Consider the following 20,334-nt stretch of genomic DNA (forward strand, 5'->3'; position numbering starts at 1 on the left):
TTTTCGGCTAGACCCCAGTTTTCTTTGGTTCCCAATGGGGTTGAAGCCGGTGTTGCTATGCTGAGGTTGGGATTCAAGAGGTGCATTTATTTCTGTCTGCAGGGTTTGTAAAGAGGATTCACGCTCCATTTCAGGGACTAGTTCTTCCTTCTCCTTAAGACCTGTTTGTTCAGAACTTGGTTTTGTGTAATCCTGTCCTCTGCCTTCCGTCTCATATACCTGACCTAGTGCAGTGTCTACGCCTTCTATGTTGCTGGTTTGTGGTTTCTTGGTATCAGAAACATAATAACCCTCGTTTTTCTGCTCTACAGCTTCAAAGTTGCTTTCTTTTTTAGATTGCTCATCTTGTTTGTCGTCAGGCATTGAAATGTCCGTATTCATAGGAAACTCATCAGTTCTCTCCACAATCAATGCCGATTGGTATGTGTCACTGATTTCAGTTCTATCTGTTAAGTTTCCAGAAATGATTTTAGAATTTCCTGTGACATCGTGTACCACACTTTCAGATGAGTCATCAATTGGAGGCATTTCTTTAATCTCTGTTGGCCTAACCTCATGTTCATGCAAGTTTTTAACAGAATCCTCTGAATGATGAGTGCATTTCCCTTCAAATAAATTGGAAAGCTCATTTTGTTTCTCGTCCGTAGGTAACTCCTCTAATGGTGATGAAATTGGGGCTTGTTCAAGTACTGTATTTTCTCTTCGGACGATTTTTTCTGTGGTTATCTCCGGTTTGGTACAAAACTGCATAGCTACTGATTCCACATGTGACTCACTCACCAAAGAGTTGCCCTGTAAATTTCCCTCCTTCCTCAACAATTCTGTGTTGTCCTCTCTTTCCTTGCACTCTTTTTCTGTTACAGCATTCACATTGGAAAGTTTTTCTTCAGGCATTGGCCTGAAATTTAATTGGTCAATGAGTTGCCTATCTACTCCTGGACCTGAAAGCATACTTGAACTAGTTAACTCTGAGATGCCAACAAGATGTGTACTTTCTTTGACTTCCTCATTGCGAAGACTATCCGAACTGTCAATTCCTTCTTGAGCAGTCTCCCCTAATTTACAAGGGTCATATACCACTTTAGAGTCAGTCTCATTTTCCTCTAGGTCTGCTTGCAGATTTTCACTTTTGGGAGTTAAACTTTCCAGGTCAGCTTTTGGAGAAGAATATTTAGGTGTAGCGGCCGGATAGAAATAGTCTTCATGTGTTGTAGACACATCTTCACTCCCTTGAATAACTTCCTGCTTCTCAGATTGTATTGCAAGTGACATTTGTTTTGTTACTGTGGTTTCCTTTACCCTTGTTTTTCCCTCAACTTCCTCAATAGGTTCATCCTCAACATGCAGTAGTTTATTTTTGCGACAAGATCCCAGTTTTCGTCTGTTTCCTGAGAGTTCGGGCGAAGGTGGATGTTGTATTTTAGTTGTTAAATTGTCAGGATTAGGAAATACATTTAATGATTCAGCCTTTTCTTCTGGTATGTCGCACTCGGCTACAAAAGTATTGTCTGTTATGTGGAAGTCATCATTCTTAGAGGTTTCATTTTGGTTTGCTCCCCGGCGACGTGAACCAAGTCTTTTTTTCTTTGCACTTTGAGTAGACATGACTTTTTATCTTCTTTCTTAAATAATGAGACATTCAGGCAAGCAACATGTCAGCAAAGCAAGTTTAAATCTACTCAGCAGCATAAGTTAACTGAATTTTAACAAACATATGTACAACAGTAAGAAGACTAGTTATTTCTGTCTCCAAAAAACTACACACATAACAAGTTACCACCAAAATGAAGATAAATACTGCTTTGTTGGTATGCAGGATTACTACCATCCAACAGTTGAAAAGTCACTTTCTTATAAAAAAATGAAAACTGCAATTACATTCATAGTGAAATAATTCCATAAACAATTTTAGGCCTTCTACATAATTGTCACGCCATATGTACTTACCAGCCAAATCTTGCACTTCTGTCATCTCACGACACGAGCTGCTTTGTAACGTCATTCGCATATGCTGAATGGTAAATACATCTCACACATGGGGGTTGTTCCTTTACTGCAGCCATGACTGAGAACTTCCTGTGTTGGCTTCATTTGCAGCATATATCATGCAACAGCAACAACTTACAATACTTCCTAAAACAAAAACACTTACTTTTTCCATTTTTGCTTTAACAAAATGTAATTTAACTGTACACTGAGTTTTATTATATTGCTGTTGGTGTCGGAACTATTGAAACAAAGAAGGGGGAGGAGAGTGTCACCTTGGAAAACCATTTATTGAACAAGTTGTTTAACTGCAGCACAAATTGTCAGAATTAAGAGACTCAAGCAAAGTTGAATAGATTAAATGCCCTTTTTTGCAAAAGTGACATTGGTAAAATACAGAATTACAGATATTGGCTTCAAGGACAGCCTGCAAACAGCACACATTTGACATTTGTCACTGGTATAAAGTATGCTCCTACTGGTGGTGCATCTCACATTAACCCATTGCCAGTAATTTAAGAGTCAACCAAGAATAAAAATTACAAAATAAAAACATCACATGACCTTTAATTAAACAGTTTAAAAAACAGGATGGTAATGACAAACTAAAACCAGTATTCCATTTCAAAACATGCAGGGTAAGATAGAATTTGCTCCTTTGTTGTTGAACAGACTGCTATTACACAATATGTAACTTGGCCAACCCTAGAGAAAAGAAAAACATGTCTAAAAAAAAAAAAAAAAGTTGTATTTTCCCCAACCAGCATGATCCTGCAGATGAACCATCGTTTGAGGTCCTCATTTTCTCTCGTTAGACCGGGAACGACTGTAAAATAAACAAAATAGTGATTAAGCGCAAAATGACTGATAAAACACTCTAGCAATAAGGTCCAGTACAATAATCATAGTGACACAACTTTGAGGAATACTTGATTCTGATAGTCAATTAAGACATTTTACAATGTTATTTTTGAGTAGCAGAGCCCTGCAATGGCTGACACACCGTTGTCGTAGACAGAGTTCTGATCATAGACAATTTTTAAATCAATATTACATAAATATTGTGTGTCAATTTATTTATTTATTTATTAAGTGGGAGGGTGATTCAAGACTTCTCTGCATCACCCTGTCCGAGATCCCAATAACCTGGTCTACATTATCCCTTAGATTAAAAAATACACTTGCCTCCTTGAACGTGAGATGGATCTTGGACACTTCTTGTCTCTGGAAAGAGAACGTTGTCTGCCTCTGTCTCTTGAAAGAGACCTGGTGAACCAAACCCAAAAAATAATTAACATAGTAATAATTGTATCATTAATCATCTACAAAAAGGCAGTGATTAAATGAATTCCGTTGTTAGAAGTTTACCTGCTGCGACTGCGGCTCCTCCTCCTATAGTGCATGTGAAGCAAAATAAAAAAAAAAACATGAAGCAAACAAAAATTAGAAAAGAGAATTTAACCTTCCCATCACTAATGAAACCTCTGGTATTCTTGATCCCTAGAGACATGGATTACACGTAAAAGCGTGGTTACACGTAGTTCCTTGTCTGTTAATAGGATCATCTGCATCCATGAACTGCATCAAGATCAACTCTTTAAAAGGAAACTTTGTCCAATTACGACCAATCATGGAGCCAGATTTCAGAATATGTCACAAAATCAGGGCTCGACATTAAGGCTTGCCTTGGACATACAAATAAAATATTTTCCAGTATATAAAATATGACAAATGTGAAAAACGTGTTCTTTTCAGATTGTCTCTCTGCTGTGAGGCTGCTGTACAACTGCTTTTAAAAATCTGTAGGCACACAGCTTGTGCAAAAAGATCTACACCAATTCCATGATAACAGTAAATTTGTGTGGTATTGTGGACCTGAGAAACAGATTGACCATCTTTGTCTTGTGACTGTAGCATCAAAACCATAAGTAACATAAATGTGTTGGCTTTAAAGATTGCAAAAAAAGACAAATTATTTAATTAGGAAAGTGGGGCACTTGAGGTGAAATTATATTTTCACGGAAGGAGGACAGCAACAAAACTAGAACAATTTCAATGGATACTACTTAAGATGGCTTAATGTCGAGCCATGAAAATGCACTCTGTAAACATCCGAAAAATGTTCATTTTTGCAAATAAAAATTAAAGACTGACGGCAAAAGTTCCTTGACCACAACTTTTGATCTGTAGATTTTTGCAGCTCTGCACTTGCTCTAAATTACATAACTGCTGAGGGAAAACTGTCAAGCATAAAAACTACAAAGAGCAGGATAAAAGCAACTTACTATTTTGGGGGATTTGGACAAGATAGAAATGACGCAAGGAAGCCAGACTGATGGTGAGGGAAGTCGAATTGCAGAGAGGATTTGCCACATGATGCAAATGTTGGAGATATGAAGTTGCTTGGTGGCTGGATTGAAGGGGTAGTTGTAGATTTTCCCTGCCTTTTTTGGGGGGGAAGGATGGGAAGGGATGTAAGCCAAGGGCTGTTCCCGTTGATACAGTAGTTGTGTGAAGAATAGAGTAAAGACGGTGATTGGTTGATAATATGAAGTGGGCCGCTGTTGATTGGATTAAGGTTGGAGGAAGAAGAGGAGGATGCTGGGAACTGCATGCTCAGGAACCAAAAGGTTGGTGGAACCTGACGACTGGCGGTGCGCCTTGGTCATGTGACAACACCAGCCAAGCTGATTGGGGCTCCCTGGTCAGCAGTCACATGATGCTGAAAGAAGACTAGTTGACTGACTCAGATGGTGAGAAGCGTGGTGGTGACTCTGCAACGGGGTTCAGTTTTATTAATAGATGGCAACTGAACTCAGAAAGAAAACAAAATTTACACCTGCAGAAGGTAATTATAGAAAAGTACCTATGAAATGTTTGATGAAGTGCAAACTGTGGCTCTTACGATGTCCCAGTAAAGCAATATCACTCGGGTAGAGCTTGGTCTCTCTCCCTTTTTCCCCCCCAGACATACCATTATAAGAGTTCATGAATAGTCAAGTGCTGACATGAGCTGCCTTTGGACATGGCTGTCAAATTTAGCAAAGATTAAAAATATACCTGCAAAACAAAACACTGAAGAAAGTTCCACTTTTTGAAGAGAGTGAAAGCAGCTAGATCCACAGATTATCTATTGATGAACTCATTTTGTATATGTGCTAATAATTTTATTTCACTAACGTGATTTACAGCACTAAGAGTGCTAACAATTAAATTTAGGCTATAGCGACAACCAATCAGAAACTTCCTCGTACTTGGTTTTGGCTTAAAGGCTGAATAAGCTGTAATAGGTTTGAAATCCAAAGAGATTTTGTCCGCGTAGGAGCTTGCCACACTTGTTAAAAACGACCCTGCCATACTGTTTTGATGGAATAAAAGAATTATTACAGTGTATGGGGAATGTAAATATGCTTGGTCATTGTGCTCAAAAAACACTGCAAATGAAACTGTAAATAAAACCGTAAAATTAATCGTCAAGTAGGAAACATACCTGCGTCTGACTGGAGGACTACGCCGCCTAAAATCATCGCGAGGGCGTCTACCACCCCATGATGGAGGATGGCCACGGCTCCTTGAGCGCTTCTCCCCATTGGATAACTCAACGCGCACTCGACAGCCGCACATGGTTCTAAACAGAAGTCACCACATGAGTATGAACGTGCAAAATAACATGTCCGGCCAAAAGAAGAACTACTAAAAAATGTGTTGAAGTTACCTTCCATCCAGTTCTTTCACAGCATCAGATGCATCTCTGGGATCTTCAAACTCTACAAAAGCAAAGCCTGGGGGATTCCTGGCAACCCAAACGCTTCTTAAAGGACCATAGTACCCAAAAGCACTTTCCAACTCTGTCTTGTTTCCATTGTTTCCTAGATTCCCAACATAAACCTTGCAGTCAAGGGGAAATTGGTCAGTTTGGCCTGAAAGAGAGACACAAACATGGAGGGCTATGATGAATGTTGCTTACATACTGCGATAACTTATTCTGCATCACCAGAATAAGACTTACCAGAATAAGAATAAGAAATACCAAATCACAATATTCTACATGACCAACATTTGAATTATTTACCGAGGTTTTGTTTGTGGCATTAAGTACATGTTTCATATGAATTATAGTGTTTCTGCCCAAGTTTGTCCTATCAATTAGGATTTGAACATTTAGAAAAGGGGTTTTAAGGAATTTCTTGTTGCTCTATGACAACACATTACAGGATTTAATCAAAATGAGGTTTCTTGCCATAATTACCCAAAAACAGAAATTTCATTTGTTTTTTTATCTATTGTAGCTAAAAAATATCCGGTTTATTTTATCGTTAAAATCAGTCTATTAATTCCATTTCAGGGGTATTTTCCATATTATAGTATAACACTATACAGTATCACAAAACCTTCTGTCAGAGATTGTAATTGCAATACCCACTCCTATTTAGGATGCAGGAGACTACTATATTCATATTACAAGCTACTAATACTAAAGTACTCTTTAAAGACCACAGTATTATTGTAGCCAACAGTAATCACTGTGAAAATAACAGTGCACTGGAGGATCCATCTGACAAGGCACAGCATTTATTGAAGTAGTGTTGTAGTCTCTCAGATCACGGTGATGACGCCCTAGAATCCACTATTGTTTGCATACCCATCTCAAGCAAAAAACATTGTTGTAATAAAACGTTGTACAAGCACTACTTTCCAGTAAATGCAAACTATTAAGTTAACAAACTGACAGAAGACAAAAACAAAGTTCTATAATTTGGAACGTGGAAGATACGTTTTGAATTTATTGCATGATTGGTATAAAAATTGCAACAATGTACAGTGATTAATTTATCTTTACCAACTTGTTACTTCTCATGTTAATTCAAATGGATCACTACCTGCTGTGATTATATTAATGCATAAAATATGGTTGAATCTATCAGAAGTGCACGGTTTCCCAGTGTTTTATTGTTTACAGCAAATCCCATGCAATTAATCAATGTGACTTCTGTGTGTAGTTCAGTTCTCTTGTAACAAAACTGATAATGAAACTGGGTGTGTCAGGATCTAAGTGGCCTTTCACCTCAGCTAAAGAATTGTCTGGGGGAAACACCCTTTAGTGTTTTGAGCTGGGCAAAAATACTCATGAATTCAATGTAAACCAGGCAGCTGTTGATTCATTTTAAATATATTTATTGTAAGAACCAAATGCACCAAGGCAAATTCCTTGAAAGTGAAAACTTACTTTGGTAATAAATATGGTTCTGATCCAGTGAAGTAACAAATTATTATAACTTACTCATTTCACCAGATTTGAATATCTTCTTGTTATGAGTCCTACAATCAGATGAGCCTGAAAGACACAACATAAATTGTTAAAAGGCACATTCCTGACCTCTGTGTGACAATTGTATTCTACAATGTAATGTACATATAGAAAATCTGGTCAAGTATAACGTTATAATTATTTTATAATGTATACGCTTTATTGATCCCCAATGGGGAAATTACATTGAAATACTGACGTTTTAGCTAAATCGCCAGCTTCTTGTTTCTCTAGTAAAGTAAGGGATTATTTTGCAAAAATACCGTTAATGTTCTAACATTAAAATCGCAACATATTAAACATTAAGAATTTACCAACTGTGTAATGACCACAAGAAGTTGGACTCCATTATTGGCCTTAGCTACTTACATGCTAACGTTAACTGCACATTACCAAGCTAACGCTAGGTAGCAAGCAAAGTTATTTGTTAGCTTCTGCGTGCAACGACCGGGTATAGACCTTTTTTTCTCGCTCTTTGGTGGTTAGATATGCATTATTTACATAATCACCACTACACAAACTTGATATGTTCGTGTCTAACCGAGCTACCAAATATTAATTTTGTCAGGATTTCCAATCGCCCAAACAGCCATGCACACAGTGACGCTAAGCTAGGTAGTTCTGTTAGCTAGCTAAAAGAGAATGTAGCAGCGTTAGCTAGCAAATTTGGCATTAACCACGACGAAACGGTTTAAAAGAAAATCCACTTCTGAGCCTACCAGCATACTAAACGACGACAATTTGAAGAAATCAAGCATGTTATATCAACATATAAGACATGTAGCTCACCTTTTTTCTATATGTAGTTTTAAAAATGTGAGCAGCAGATAACACGCCGTCCGTTTAAGCTGCTAACATTAGCTGAATTTACTCAGAACACCCAAACGTAGCTAGATATTTCTTTTCTTAGGACGGCGAAGGCATGTCCCGCCCTGCTTTGCCTCTGATTGGCGTTCCCTGTGATTTAACCTAACCAATCTCACGCTTCAACATCATTAATTAAAAGGTTAAAGCCATGGACCGTTAATGTATATTAATAAATATACAGTCAAAATCAGCTTTATTTGCCAGATATGAGGAAACAAACGAGGAATTTTTCTTTGGAATATAATCAATCATTTTTATCAATAATTTGATAAAAATGGAGGCAATGAAATTCCATGAGAATTGAATAGTAAAGTGATAAATTACAAAGGGATTTATTAAACGTTTGTTTGAAACAGTGTTGCTCTGATAATAATTTGGGCTGAATGACGGGCTAGAGACAACCATTTCACAATACCCAACTGGCAGTTGTCGTTGTCACTTCCGCCAAAAATTTCAATCAAAACCCACACCCACTAAACACAGCCAGAAGAAGAGGCTTCGGTTGGGCTGTAGCAGGCAACTGGAAGCATCATCTTCCTTGCTGGAAGCCGGATGCGGTATCTACACGCAACCATGAATGTATTTGTTTAAATGATGTGGAGATAGATTGCGGTATTACAATTCTAAACCTTAACAATCTTGGACCTAACCAACCTATGTATTTAACCAACCCAACCAACGAAGGTAACGAGTACTCGCCAATCAGGGACAGAGTAGGTCGGGCCAAGCCTTCGCCATCCTAGGAAAACCATAAGAAAACTAGTTTGCGACCACGTCGACGCTACATCCGGTTTGTGAGGTCAGTCCCTGTTTTGCCGCCATATTGCAGCGAGGACAGTTCAAATAAAAGAGTAGTAGAAAATGCCAGACTTTTGTGCTGTGGTTGGATGTTCTAATGGAAGAAATGCCAAAACCAAGCAGCAGGGAATAACATTTCACAGGTGAAAAGTCATCTTACAATAACTGTACTGTTACGTGTTGAATCTGATCTATCTATTGATCTATCACAATAAGTAATTCTTAGCTAAGTGACTCTCCTGATACGAAGTTAAGCTAACTAATGTCAAGAAAAAAAAGAAGTAACGTTAATATGTGAGTCAGACTCAGAAACTTAAGTTTATCAATCAGCTGGGTCGCTAACCCTGTTATTGAGTTATGGAACGTTAGTCCTAAATTATCTAAATAAGGGGTCTTTAACGTTTTAAGACAAGGGGCCCTTAACTGAGAGAAAGAAAGAGCAGGGACCCCCTACTTTATATATTTTGCAAAATTATGATGCATAATTAAATGGGCCTACAGTAACGTGTAAAATAGGCCAATAATTGATGTGTTTTTATAATTCATGTTTTAATATTATAAAACATACATGTGGCACAGTGATTCCTTAGGATAAACTCCATCTGTGGATGGCCTTAGTGACTACAGTAGCCTACCTTACCCATAGGCCAGCAAGCCGATCATCCAATGAGTTATATTTGCTAATAATATGTTAGATTCATGTTAAAACTTTTTTTTTAAACTTAACAATACAACACAACACAAAAAATTACAATAATTGACAGCCAACCCCCCCCCCCCCCCCCCCCCCCCCCCCCCCCCCTTGCATTTGCCTCTGAGGACCCCCTGGGGAAGATCCCTGATCTGAAGTGTTTGTTTACAACTGTTTCACAGGGCTAATGTCCCATACAATGCATTAATTGAAGCAACAGAACCATGCAGAATTACATAGTGTGATTCAGATGGACTTATTTTGTGTTTAGGTTCCCAAAAGATAAGGTTAAAAGACATGCATGGACAGTAGCACTGAGGAGAAGGGACTTTGAGCCACATTACCGCTCAGTTGTCTGTAGCTGTCACTTCAAGCCTGAAGACTTAGACATGACTGGACAGACAACTCGTTTAAGGGAAGGAGCAATCCCGTCATTTCCTGGCCATCTTAGCAAAGTGAGTACCATTGGCAAATTGATCTATATAAATAATGACAATTTATATCATCTTAATCTTCCAATAAGAAATTTGCCCACTAACAATACAAAGAAACAGTTAGAAATTGTACATATTGACTGAAATAGATTTTTCCTTTATCTCCAGGTGCCCAGTAGGTCTATACCCAGGTTAAGCAGGACCTCGCAAAAAGCTGCCGCAGAATGTCTTGATGTTCCCATTCAGCTGTCAGAGGACCTTCAGAAGTCAAACTCTGTGAGTGAAGCAGTTATTGTTTTAAACATCTTTGAAGAATGCTGGGCTTATATTACTGTGATCATTATAAAAGGAGGAGAATAATTGTAAGTTACGATGATCCTGTTTTTCAGGATCATCAGTATGCCCTTGACCCGGTTAAAGTAAAAAAAAAGTTAACTGCGGCTCAGGAGAAAGTGGAGGAATTGCAACGGGACTTAAGAAATGCCAAGGATCGGGAAAGAAGGAATAAGAAGACAGTGAAATCACTGCAAGAGGATTTAAAACACAAAAATATACTTACCAAGGAACTGCAGCAGAAACTTGACTTCCATTCTGGTTCGTTAAACTGCCCAGTCAACGATATAAAACACATCCTTCCATTCACCGATTAATCATGTGTAACTAGGTCTACTCGATACAGAGAAAATCAAATATCACATTATTCTCGACCAAATACCTCAATGTCAATATTGTGACAAAATTATATGGTTGACTATTGGTGCTTTAACAAAATGTTATTTACACAAGGAGATTTTTGATAAATATTCTCCAGAACTGATTTAATGTCTTAGTGGGTAAAGGTAAATTATAGAACAGCTAGAACAGTCTGGTAAGTTCAGAAAATTACAACACTTTACTGTAATGCAGCCTTTAAAACCAAGTAAAGCCAGCAGTTATTACGATATTACAATATAATCAAAATTTAAGACGATATCTAGTCTCTTATCGCGGCATTGATACAACATCGATATATTGCCCAGCGCTATGTGTAACATTTATAATTTCGAATGGGTTTAAATAATTGTCTCATCATCACGCAATTTTAGATTGCAGTATCATCACAGTTAAACATTTTATTGTGAAAAATATAAAAGAAATTAATCTAATGGAATTGAGCGTCCATCTACATAGTTTAATTAAATTTAAAAGTATTTAAAGTATCCAACATTTGTTTTTCCAAAATGTCATTTCCTGTAACAACACTGTCATACCAAAAATGTAAAATACACACACACATATAATCTAATATATATTCATAGTAACAAAAAAGGTTCCCTGCAGGGCTGTATAGTCTTTACCGTAGCTATGTTCTAGTTCAAAGCATACACAAATATTCACTTTAACATTATTTAATATCATAAGACCGAGTTGATAGTTTTATACAGATAGTATTTGCATACTGATATTTTTCTATATTTCAAAGGTATCTGTCTGTGACTGGTTTATTATCAACATTGACACATAACCCTGATGATAGCAGAGCTGCTGTGTGCACAGTCTGCTTCAGCCAGGACCACTTGGAGTTCTAATTTCACTTCATCAGGGCCTCAGGTAGGAACTGGTATTTAAATGCTCAATACTATTAAAAGAGATGGCTTACATTTTAAAATTTGGTTTAAAAAAACACCTTACTGAATTATCTCTTGTTTAAATTCTAGGTGGATGGAACAACAACCTGAGTGTGGTTCACTACCAGAGTGCATTCCATCATCTCATGATCTGATGCAGCATTTCTCAAAGAAACACAGGATGGCAAAGTTGGTACGTCCCTGGTCCTTAAATTGCATCCACATTTCTTTCACTTGCTTCCCTTCCTTGCGTCTTAGTCCACCCCTCCACCAAGGAAGCAGGAGAGACACGAGGAAATCATGCGAGGAGAGAGGAAACTAGGAAATGTGTTTTTAGAGAAATTAAACATTCTTTCCTCTGATGCCTAACTTCGTCAGCTGTATGGGTGTAGTAAGCTGCACGGCTTCCGGGAAGGCTATTCTTGTGTAGAATTAGGGTTCATAGCTCCTCCTCGGTCCTCTGTCCTCGCTTCTCGGGGCAGGAGTAAGAGCTTTGAGATGGCCTTCAAGAACGTGGACCAGAAAGACTTCCGGTTTAAGCTAGGAGCGAGGAATTATCAAATAAGAGATTTGGGATCCACCCAGTGTCTGTCAACTGTGGCCATGTCATCTGTAGTAGTGCCATCTGAGGACTCTGACACTGCATTGATCCTCTTCATTTGAGAATGTCACTAGTGTGTGTTGGACCACAGCTACCTGCCCACTAGCTTTGGGTGCCTAACCAAGAATGCTCTGGTTGATATTGCAAGTTATGAAGCAGTTTTCATGTGTTGTATGCTGTAACAGTTTCATTAACACATCTGTTACAGTAACAGCAGCTGTTTGTGATAGCTACCACCTGCTAACCTTGGAAAACAATAAAGGACCAACGATTCCACGTATAGTGTTGCATCTGACAGACCGCAAACATTGTTGAGGAAGTTGAGGAAACACCATGTAGCACAAATTCACACTCTGCAGTTTCAGAGTGGCAGTTTAAGAACACAGCTATGTAAAGGAGTACTGTTGAGCTATTGGATAAGAATGTCTCTGTCGGGACTTTGTGAGTGAAAGCGTGCATACTAAGGTGAAAATAATTTTTTTTTTTTTTTTAATACAGGCTAAATTTGTATTGCTCACCTCTCTTGTAAAATATTATAAATATTTTACAATGCAGTAAAAATGAAAAGAATATATTTAAAAACTAATTACATAGGATAAGATCATTTTAAATAGCAATATTACTGTCACTATCTACGTAAGATAAAATATAAGTATTAAATCATGCATATATTATTCATCCAAGTATTATGAATACATGTCTGCCATTTGAAATAAATGCTGGAAAATCGGTTGAGAATTCAGTAAGTTATGCTTTTAATTGTGGATAATCCTCCTGCCTTGTCAGAGGTCTATGACATGAGTTATATATTTATTGGTGGATTGCAAACAATGATATATTTACATACCGATATGTAGTGTTCAGGAGTGAAGATACAGTTATTTAACCAGGTAAAAGTCAAGATATGCAAGTCAAGATTCAAATCTCATTTTCAAAATTTACCTTGCCAGTAGTGTGGTATAAACACATTTACAACAATAATCACGCAGACAAACATAACAGCCCAACACTGCAAATACATATAGTGTTTCCTACCTAAAACATCACATTTTAACTAGAAATTCTTTGAGGAAATGTTTTACAGATGGCTTTTTTTTCCCAAAACAAGATTGTTTTCTTTAGTTTATTCTTAAAAATGTGTGCACAACACTGCCTCCTGATAGAGCATCTGGAACAACTCCACTATCAATCTTTTAAAATTATACTCAGCCTTAAAAAAAAAAAAATCCTACCAAAGGTATTTGTAGTCTACTACTGCATGGGCTGTAAGTATCATTCAGCCAACACCATCTCTGTCGCCCTCAAAGTGGGCCACTTTAACTTTCAAAGCACATTTTTCTGTCCCATCATCACCATCCACTACCCTCTGTGTATAGATAGAGTACTTAATTAAACACATTTTCCTTGTTACAGCAGTCAGGTCACATTATCACAAAAAGAAAATAAAGTGTGTGTGTGCGTGTGCGTGCGTGCGTGCACTATAAATACAGTGTGTGTGTGTGTGTGTGTGTGTGTATATGTACTGTATCATTTTAGACATGTATTTTACATAGAGCTGTCATGTAGTATGTTAAGGTTAAAGTGGGACAGGTTAGGTGACGTTTTACAGCCCATAGGAATGTGTGAGTATGCCTACTTGAAAAAAGGTCACAGAGAGAGGTCATGAGGAGAAAGGAGGAAGGTGAGGGGCAGGGCCTGAAGTCAACTTTTTTGACCACCTGACACTTTTTACCAGGTTTTGCTGTGTCTCTATGATCCGATACTGTCCTAGTCATGGTAGCCTACTCGTGGACATTGCACTGTCCTCACGTGCTGTAGTTGGGGGAAGCCCGCCTTGATAATCCGGCATAAAGGCATAATTTCCTATCCTTGTCTGGGACACACATTCATACGTTTTGATGAAGTATTTATTGGACTTTAACTTATCATTGCACCTACAATAATGTAGCCGTCCTCAATTTAGGTCATCCTGTACATCTCATCTGCAGTTTTTCCTGAATCCACCGTATGTGATTGTGTGTGTTTATGTGTGCTGCTGTGAACCAAAAGGGTTGAAACAGCAGCAACTTTCTGCCACTTTATAGTGAAAAAACGTTACAGTTTACGTTGATGTTAAAATGTGATTGATGATTAAATTTGCAACTGGCAAGTAACACTGTCAGTCTACCTGCCAATGTGGCAGGTAGGTTGACAGTGTTACCCACCAATTGCAAAATTAAAAATTTGGCAGGTGGTCGGGTGTTAATTTCAGGCCCTGGTGAACGGTTTCTGTCAACATTGGAATCAGAATTTGAGATGAGGGCCTGAGGTGCCAGAGGAAGATTTATCCTTTTCAATATACACACATAAAATATATTATTTATCATTGTATTAATGCAAGTTTTTTATATATATATATATATATATATATATATATATATATATATATATATATATATATATATATATATATATATATATATATATATATATATATATATATATATATAAATATAGATATATATATATATATATATACACATACTCTTATCGCAAAACTAGCAATGTCTTCTTGTGCCATTGTCTACCTTTTGAATGTTTTCTCTGTCCTCTCCTTGATGACTTTCAAATCTTGTATGTGCTTTCTGTTGTGAAGATTTTCTTCATTTATCTTGCCTTACTCCACTGTATTTCAATGTGAAATATTACTTTCTACAATATTTGGCAGATAGTTGCAGATTACAGTTTTACACAAAAAACATCACTTACAAAATACAATGAATTGTTAAAGATGAAACCAGTTAGCTTGTAATCCTTTCCAATGAAAGCCATGTCTAGTCGGGGTCACTTGATATGTTTCAGATGTTTATAACATGTTCGCAGTTCCACAAAAAAGAGATTCTCCATATAAACTTCTCACATTGTTTTTAATGGAAATAACAGTTTGAGGCCCAAGAGGTAAAACTCTCCAATACTTCACAGAAAAGCTATAATTAGACAAAAGTCTGAAAAATTATTTCAAGTTTATGAAGCATAACTGTTTTTTTCTTCTTCGCTACCACATTTATCATCTCATGACCACGTAGATTTATCTTGTGACAGCCCCTAGTTTGGTAATCACTGGATTAAAGTACTACTGTAGGACATATATAAAGTATTTAAAACTAGATTGACCATCAGTATAATGTTATTTGTCACAAGGGGCAGATTATTGGGAATCAGTTATTACTTTAATTCCTTTAACTTTAGCTAATAATGTGTCTGATTTTAATTGTAGGACTTTTACCAATGGAGTATTTTTACATTTTGGTATTGGTACTTTTACTCAAGAGGTTTTAATTGCATTATATTACATCAAATGCAGCGCTAGTACAAAAGCAGACTGTTAGCAGTTGTGTTTCATTTTGACAGGAAACACAGACATATTCATGTAGTATAGCATGTACTGCCTGTCATGTAGTGATTGCTGTGCAAGGAACAGAAGTAAACCAACAGGGCAGGACAGTATTGCTCAACCGAATAGAACACCATAAACGACCCCTGGTAAGTGTTCAGATGGGTGGTTAGATACTGTATGTACACTTCCTGCATCGAGACACATTTTAAAGAAGTAGGGGAAGAGGGGTAAGTCTTTCTACCTCTCCGACCCTAAACCTCTCACTCCTCATGTTGCAAAATGAAACATAAGACAAGGGAAAATGCTTGTCTAATCTTTCTGTGGCAAGTGGAAATTTGCATAAAGTACAGTTGTAGGTGACAGTGAATCGTGGTTTTAGTTCTTAATGACCATGTTTTGTTACCATACTAGCCCTAAATAAAGTCTTATTTGGGACCTACTAATGGTGCAGTTGACTTTTTTCTTTACAGTAAAGGATCGTCTTTTATAAAAGCAATCTCACTTTCTAAAATGTTTGGATAGGGCTCTTTGAGCTGTCAAAATAGTTATCAAGCAATAACTCACACTTGTTTCAAGCTTTGTCTTATTAGTCTTGTCTGACATGATGGACATGTTCAGCTTAATAACCCTCGTAACAACCCCCCCGCAAAACAAACGGTCTAGACATTGGATGAAGGTGACAAAATGCGGAAATTACCATAAGACATTGTTATCACACCAAATAAGGAAAAATGTCATGCTTTCTGTGTTATATGGGCCAAACATGGACACATACCCTCAGTTGCCAGTTTATTCAGTAGCTCAAACTAATGCAATCTAATACAGCAACCCTGCAATAAGTAGCACCTAACCTTTGTGAAGGTCTTAATTTTCAGTTTTTGTTGAAGTTGTTTTAAAAGCTGTGGATTTAACTTTCTGATAGTTTTGGAAGATGTAGTTTGTGGTTCTGTTGAACTGTATTAAATTATACAGATGATTATACTGATTTTAACATATAACATTTACATACATATTATGTTGTTTTCTGTAGCAGACTTCTGAAATATGTCATCAGTTAAATATGTTGTTCAGATAAAATTATTATCACTTTAATGAAGTATTAAAGTATTATACTGTTTTCTCAGTTGGTAAAGGGGATCTCTTAACAACATAATGGGTAATGTTCTTAATAATAATGTTAATTTAGGACCAGAGTATAAACTGACAAAATGACAAAACAAAAAGAGCCAAACATCCAAAAGTCTGTTTAACTAGGAAGTCAAATTGAGATTAAAACCCATTTTTAAGTGAGATAGACAAGGTCACATAGCAGCATCCAACACAACAACAGATCACAACAGCAACAAAAAACAAAATACATTACATAAAACAAGGTTGCAATATGTAATCAAGTGTGTGTTAGTTAAATGAAGCAGTTACCACTTTTCTTATTCTAAGTTTAAAATAATTTATAAAAAGATTAGGGTCTGGTTTGAGCTTGGCCTGAATATTGTTCTAGGACTAAAACAGGCATGAGAGTAATCCAGTGCAGTCCAGTAAACTCATCATGACTGATTGTCTAAGGAAAGACAATGAGCACAGAATTTTGAAATTGACAAAATATAGTCCTTTAAAGTTAACGTTGAAATGAACAACAACAACAACAAAAAAGGTATGTCCTATTAGTCCCGGTACTTTCTTCATCAGAAGCAGAGAGGAATCATTTATTTAGGGTCCGTGGCAGACACAGTGGTAAAGAACTCCTGCTTCAGGGGCAAAAGTTCAGGGATAAAAGGGATCACTCTGGAGATTACTCACATGTACGTAACACGGATGCCCAGAACAAAAACAAAGAGCATTATGCTGCCCAGCTTTATTTTAGTCGCAGTGTGCCTGTTTGTGTGAGAGCGACTGCTTTTCCAACCTTATCCTCACTACTTGTCTTTTGTATCACCAAATGAAGAGTTAAGCTCCTGATGCAAAAGGATTCTCCTTTTAGCTGTTTAAATGAAACATCTTTTTTTTTTTCATGACTCCACTCAGGACGGTGTTTTTCAATCAGATTAGTACAGCACATTCTGTTCTGTTTCACTTCCTGATGACTGTACAGCCTGTATCCCTGAATGAACTTACCCGTGTGCTTCTGGTTACACCAAGACACTCATTCAGACAGACGTATTCTCGCAACTGCTTGTGAGATTTTAGTACTTCGTGCATGCAGTATTTAGTAAATGTATAAGCCAATCATCAAGAAGACCTTGTGTTTATTTTTTTATTTTAGCAGAACAGTTTTCAACTTTTTAGTGAGTATTGAGCTCTTTTTTTTCAGAGCAAAAGAGGCCCTTAAGCTCAAAACATGAGTAATAAGTTTATATAAATAAGTTTATTAGATGTATATGAGACAGCTACAAACTCTTGATATAACCTTAAAGCATCTAATTTCTATGTGTCCTACCGAGTCGCTGCTTTCACCACAATAGAAACAATATGTTCAAGATGTTTCAGAAAGGAAGACATGTCAGGCTGTGTGTCAATATAGAAATCTGTTCATGCATTGCAGTTCAGCTCAGGTCACCTGAGTTAATTTTTTACCTCCACTTACGCATACAAGATGGGAGGGGGTGCCTACAAAGCTACTAGGACACCGCGATACAGACGAGTGTTTAGGAACACAAGTTTCTGCCGGAGCTGGAGCCTTGATCAGTATTTATGTATTTATTGGCTTCAGGTGGTTGGTGGTGCATGGAGAGTTCTGGTTGTGTTGTTCACAAGGCCGTAATTGTGTTTCTCTACTATTTTCTATTTTTAACGTAAAAAAAAATGTTCTAATGCAAGAGTGTGAAACCTTTCTCCCAATGACTCAGAAGATTACTGAGCCGGTTGATAATATCCCTGTAGGTTTGCACAATCAGGTTCCCTTGCATTACGTCACTTTTATAATTAAAGGGATCCTCATGTTCCCTTGGTTGGCCAGTATCCTTACCCCCTCTGACTGCAGGATTCACCCACCAGAAACCTGCAATGACGTTTTAACTATCTGAGCACCTCAGATCAAGCATTCAAAAATATATACTCACACCAAGAATCAATACCACATTTTAAAGTTTCTTTTAATCATTTGAATGCAGCATATTGTAACTGAATATAAATGGGCAGAGCGGCCACAAAGTATGTATGCTGTATTGCAAACATTCTGGACATGATGACACACCAGTATCCTCAGACCACAGAAGTACAAAGACAAAGCCATACAAATCCTTGATGACTTTTTGGGAAGTTGCAAACACGTATGACATATATGTGTTACAAACATGTATACGTGTTGCTTCAGTGAAAACCTGACTTCATCAAAGACATTCTGAAGATGGCTTTTTTTTTCAACATCTCATGCTTTTTATTTAAACATAAAAGCAGATGAATAATCATCTTATCCACAGGGAACTTCTTTTACTGATGTTCATTCACTTTAAATTGGTTTACATTTATTTATGCTACTTGCATTTATATTTTTCTATTATGGCACTATAGTTGTATCTGTTTTTGTATCCTGATATTTGCACCTGAAATCCATTTTTTCAAATTTTTGTTTTTGCACCGCAACCAGGGACATACATAATTTTGTTCCTCTATAAACTGTACTGCACTGTATATAAATGGAGGACAATACGTCTTGCTTATCTGTCTTAACCCAAATTTACATTTGTATATCTCTTACTTGTACTGACAGGACTCAGGATAAACAGGATTTCATCAATATGCATCTATACAGGTTTTTGTTTTCTCCCAAACTGTTGAGACAATAACTCCTGTAGATAATTTGCTAAACTAAATCTGGCTCATTTACAGTTGCTTTGCCTTTATTATTAATATAATCAAAGCAACAACAACAATTATTATTACTATTAATATTATTATATAATAATAATTGTTATTAATATTAATGATTATATATAATAATAATAATAATTATTATAGGTACAGTTTTGAGATAGTAGATCTTGAACACTTCCTTTACATTTCAGATATGCTACTTAATTGTATTTTTTCTTTGGAGATTACGGTTTCTTTCAAAACAAGAGCTCATAAAATATAGAGTATTCCTATTATTACGTGTAGTAAAATTAACAAAAATACAGAAAAAATCCCACCAGACAGGAGGCAAAAACAAAACAAAAACTGCACTTATGCGCATCTGTTGAAATCCCTACCTTCACTTAAGTTGTAGAAACGTAACATCAAATTTACTTAAGCGTCAAAATCCCCGGTAAACAAAAATAAAAACGCGGGATTTACAGAAACAGTAATCCGTCTCAGCTCACGGTTTATCGGTCAGTAGGGTATGCTTTTATTTAGTTGCTTAGACATCCAGTCTGTGTGGTTAGGGCTCGGCTATTACAGTGTTGATATGTGTTGTAAGCTTAGTGGAGAGGACAGCCTGCTGCGGTACAGACTGTTCTGTTCCCGGCCTGGCTCGGCACGGAACGGGTTACAGGTCAGGGTGTCTATTGGAACACAGTGTTCTCATCAGCAGCGGCACGGCTACAGTAGGCTACAGCCGGAACATTGTGTTACTTTGTGGCTGCTTTCCAAGACCTGCCCCTTAATTTTACACTAAACGCCCTCCCACAACTCCTCTCTCTCTCTCTCTCTCTCTCTCTCTCTCTCTCTCTCTCTCTCTCTCTCTCTC

General features: G+C 37.1%; 3 protein-coding genes across 3 annotated transcripts in view; 1 reads left to right on the top strand and 2 right to left on the bottom strand.

Moving 5' to 3' along the window:
- LOC117943425 overlaps positions 1-2,035 on the bottom strand; it is a 4,424-nt gene extending 2,389 nt beyond the window's left edge. The window contains exons 1-2 of the mRNA XM_034869539.1: positions 1,948-2,035; positions 23-1,622 (exon numbers count right to left, since the gene is read on the bottom strand). Of these exons, the coding sequence (XP_034725430.1) occupies positions 23-1,605 (1,583 nt within the window). The 5' untranslated portion in view covers positions 1,606-1,622; positions 1,948-2,035. The remainder of the gene's footprint in view (positions 1-22; positions 1,623-1,947) is intronic.
- A 222-nt stretch (positions 2,036-2,257) lies between these two features.
- srsf3a (serine and arginine rich splicing factor 3a) lies at positions 2,258-8,292 on the bottom strand. The gene is made up of 7 exons (XM_034869840.1): positions 8,087-8,292; positions 7,268-7,323; positions 5,702-5,906; positions 5,477-5,614; positions 3,355-3,378; positions 3,172-3,252; positions 2,258-2,812 (listed from the first exon to the last, which is right to left on the bottom strand). The coding sequence occupies exons 2-7, from the start codon at positions 7,269-7,271 to the stop codon at positions 2,785-2,787; spliced, it is 480 nt and encodes a 159-aa protein (XP_034725731.1). The 5' UTR covers positions 7,272-7,323; positions 8,087-8,292; the 3' UTR covers positions 2,258-2,784.
- Positions 8,293-8,789: 497 nt separating this feature from the next.
- LOC117943610 (THAP domain-containing protein 2-like) lies at positions 8,790-12,568 on the top strand. Its single transcript, XM_034869839.1, has 6 exons — positions 8,790-9,102; positions 9,922-10,105; positions 10,253-10,360; positions 10,474-10,678; positions 11,547-11,674; positions 11,782-12,568. Exons 1-5 carry the CDS (start codon positions 9,023-9,025, stop codon positions 11,558-11,560), a joined length of 591 nt encoding a protein of 196 aa, XP_034725730.1. The 5' UTR covers positions 8,790-9,022; the 3' UTR covers positions 11,561-11,674; positions 11,782-12,568.
- The last annotated feature ends 7,766 nt before the right edge of the window (positions 12,569-20,334 follow it).

Source organism: Etheostoma cragini, chromosome 4 (genome assembly GCF_013103735.1).
Source record: "Etheostoma cragini isolate CJK2018 chromosome 4, CSU_Ecrag_1.0, whole genome shotgun sequence".
NCBI lineage: Eukaryota > Metazoa > Chordata > Actinopteri > Perciformes > Percidae > Etheostoma > Etheostoma cragini.

Bases quoted from the DNA above. Each gene is read 5' to 3' on its own strand.
- srsf3a (XM_034869840.1), bottom strand. The intron at 5,615-5,701 runs GTAACTTCAACA...ACTTCTGTTTAG, and splicing joins GTGAAAGAACTGGATGGAAG to AACCATGTGCGGCTGTCGAG. The intron at 3,253-3,354 runs GTAAACTTCTAA...TTGGTTCACCAG, and splicing joins AGGAGCCGCAGTCGCAGCAG to GTCTCTTTCAAGAGACAGAG.
- LOC117943610 (XM_034869839.1), top strand. From the start codon at position 9,023: ATGCCAGACTTTTGTGCTGTGGTTGGATGTTCTAATGGAAGAAATGCC. The intron at 9,103-9,921 runs GTGAAAAGTCAT...TTTTGTGTTTAG, and splicing joins CAGGGAATAACATTTCACAG to GTTCCCAAAAGATAAGGTTA. The intron at 10,106-10,252 runs GTGAGTACCATT...CTTTATCTCCAG, and splicing joins TTCCTGGCCATCTTAGCAAA to GTGCCCAGTAGGTCTATACC.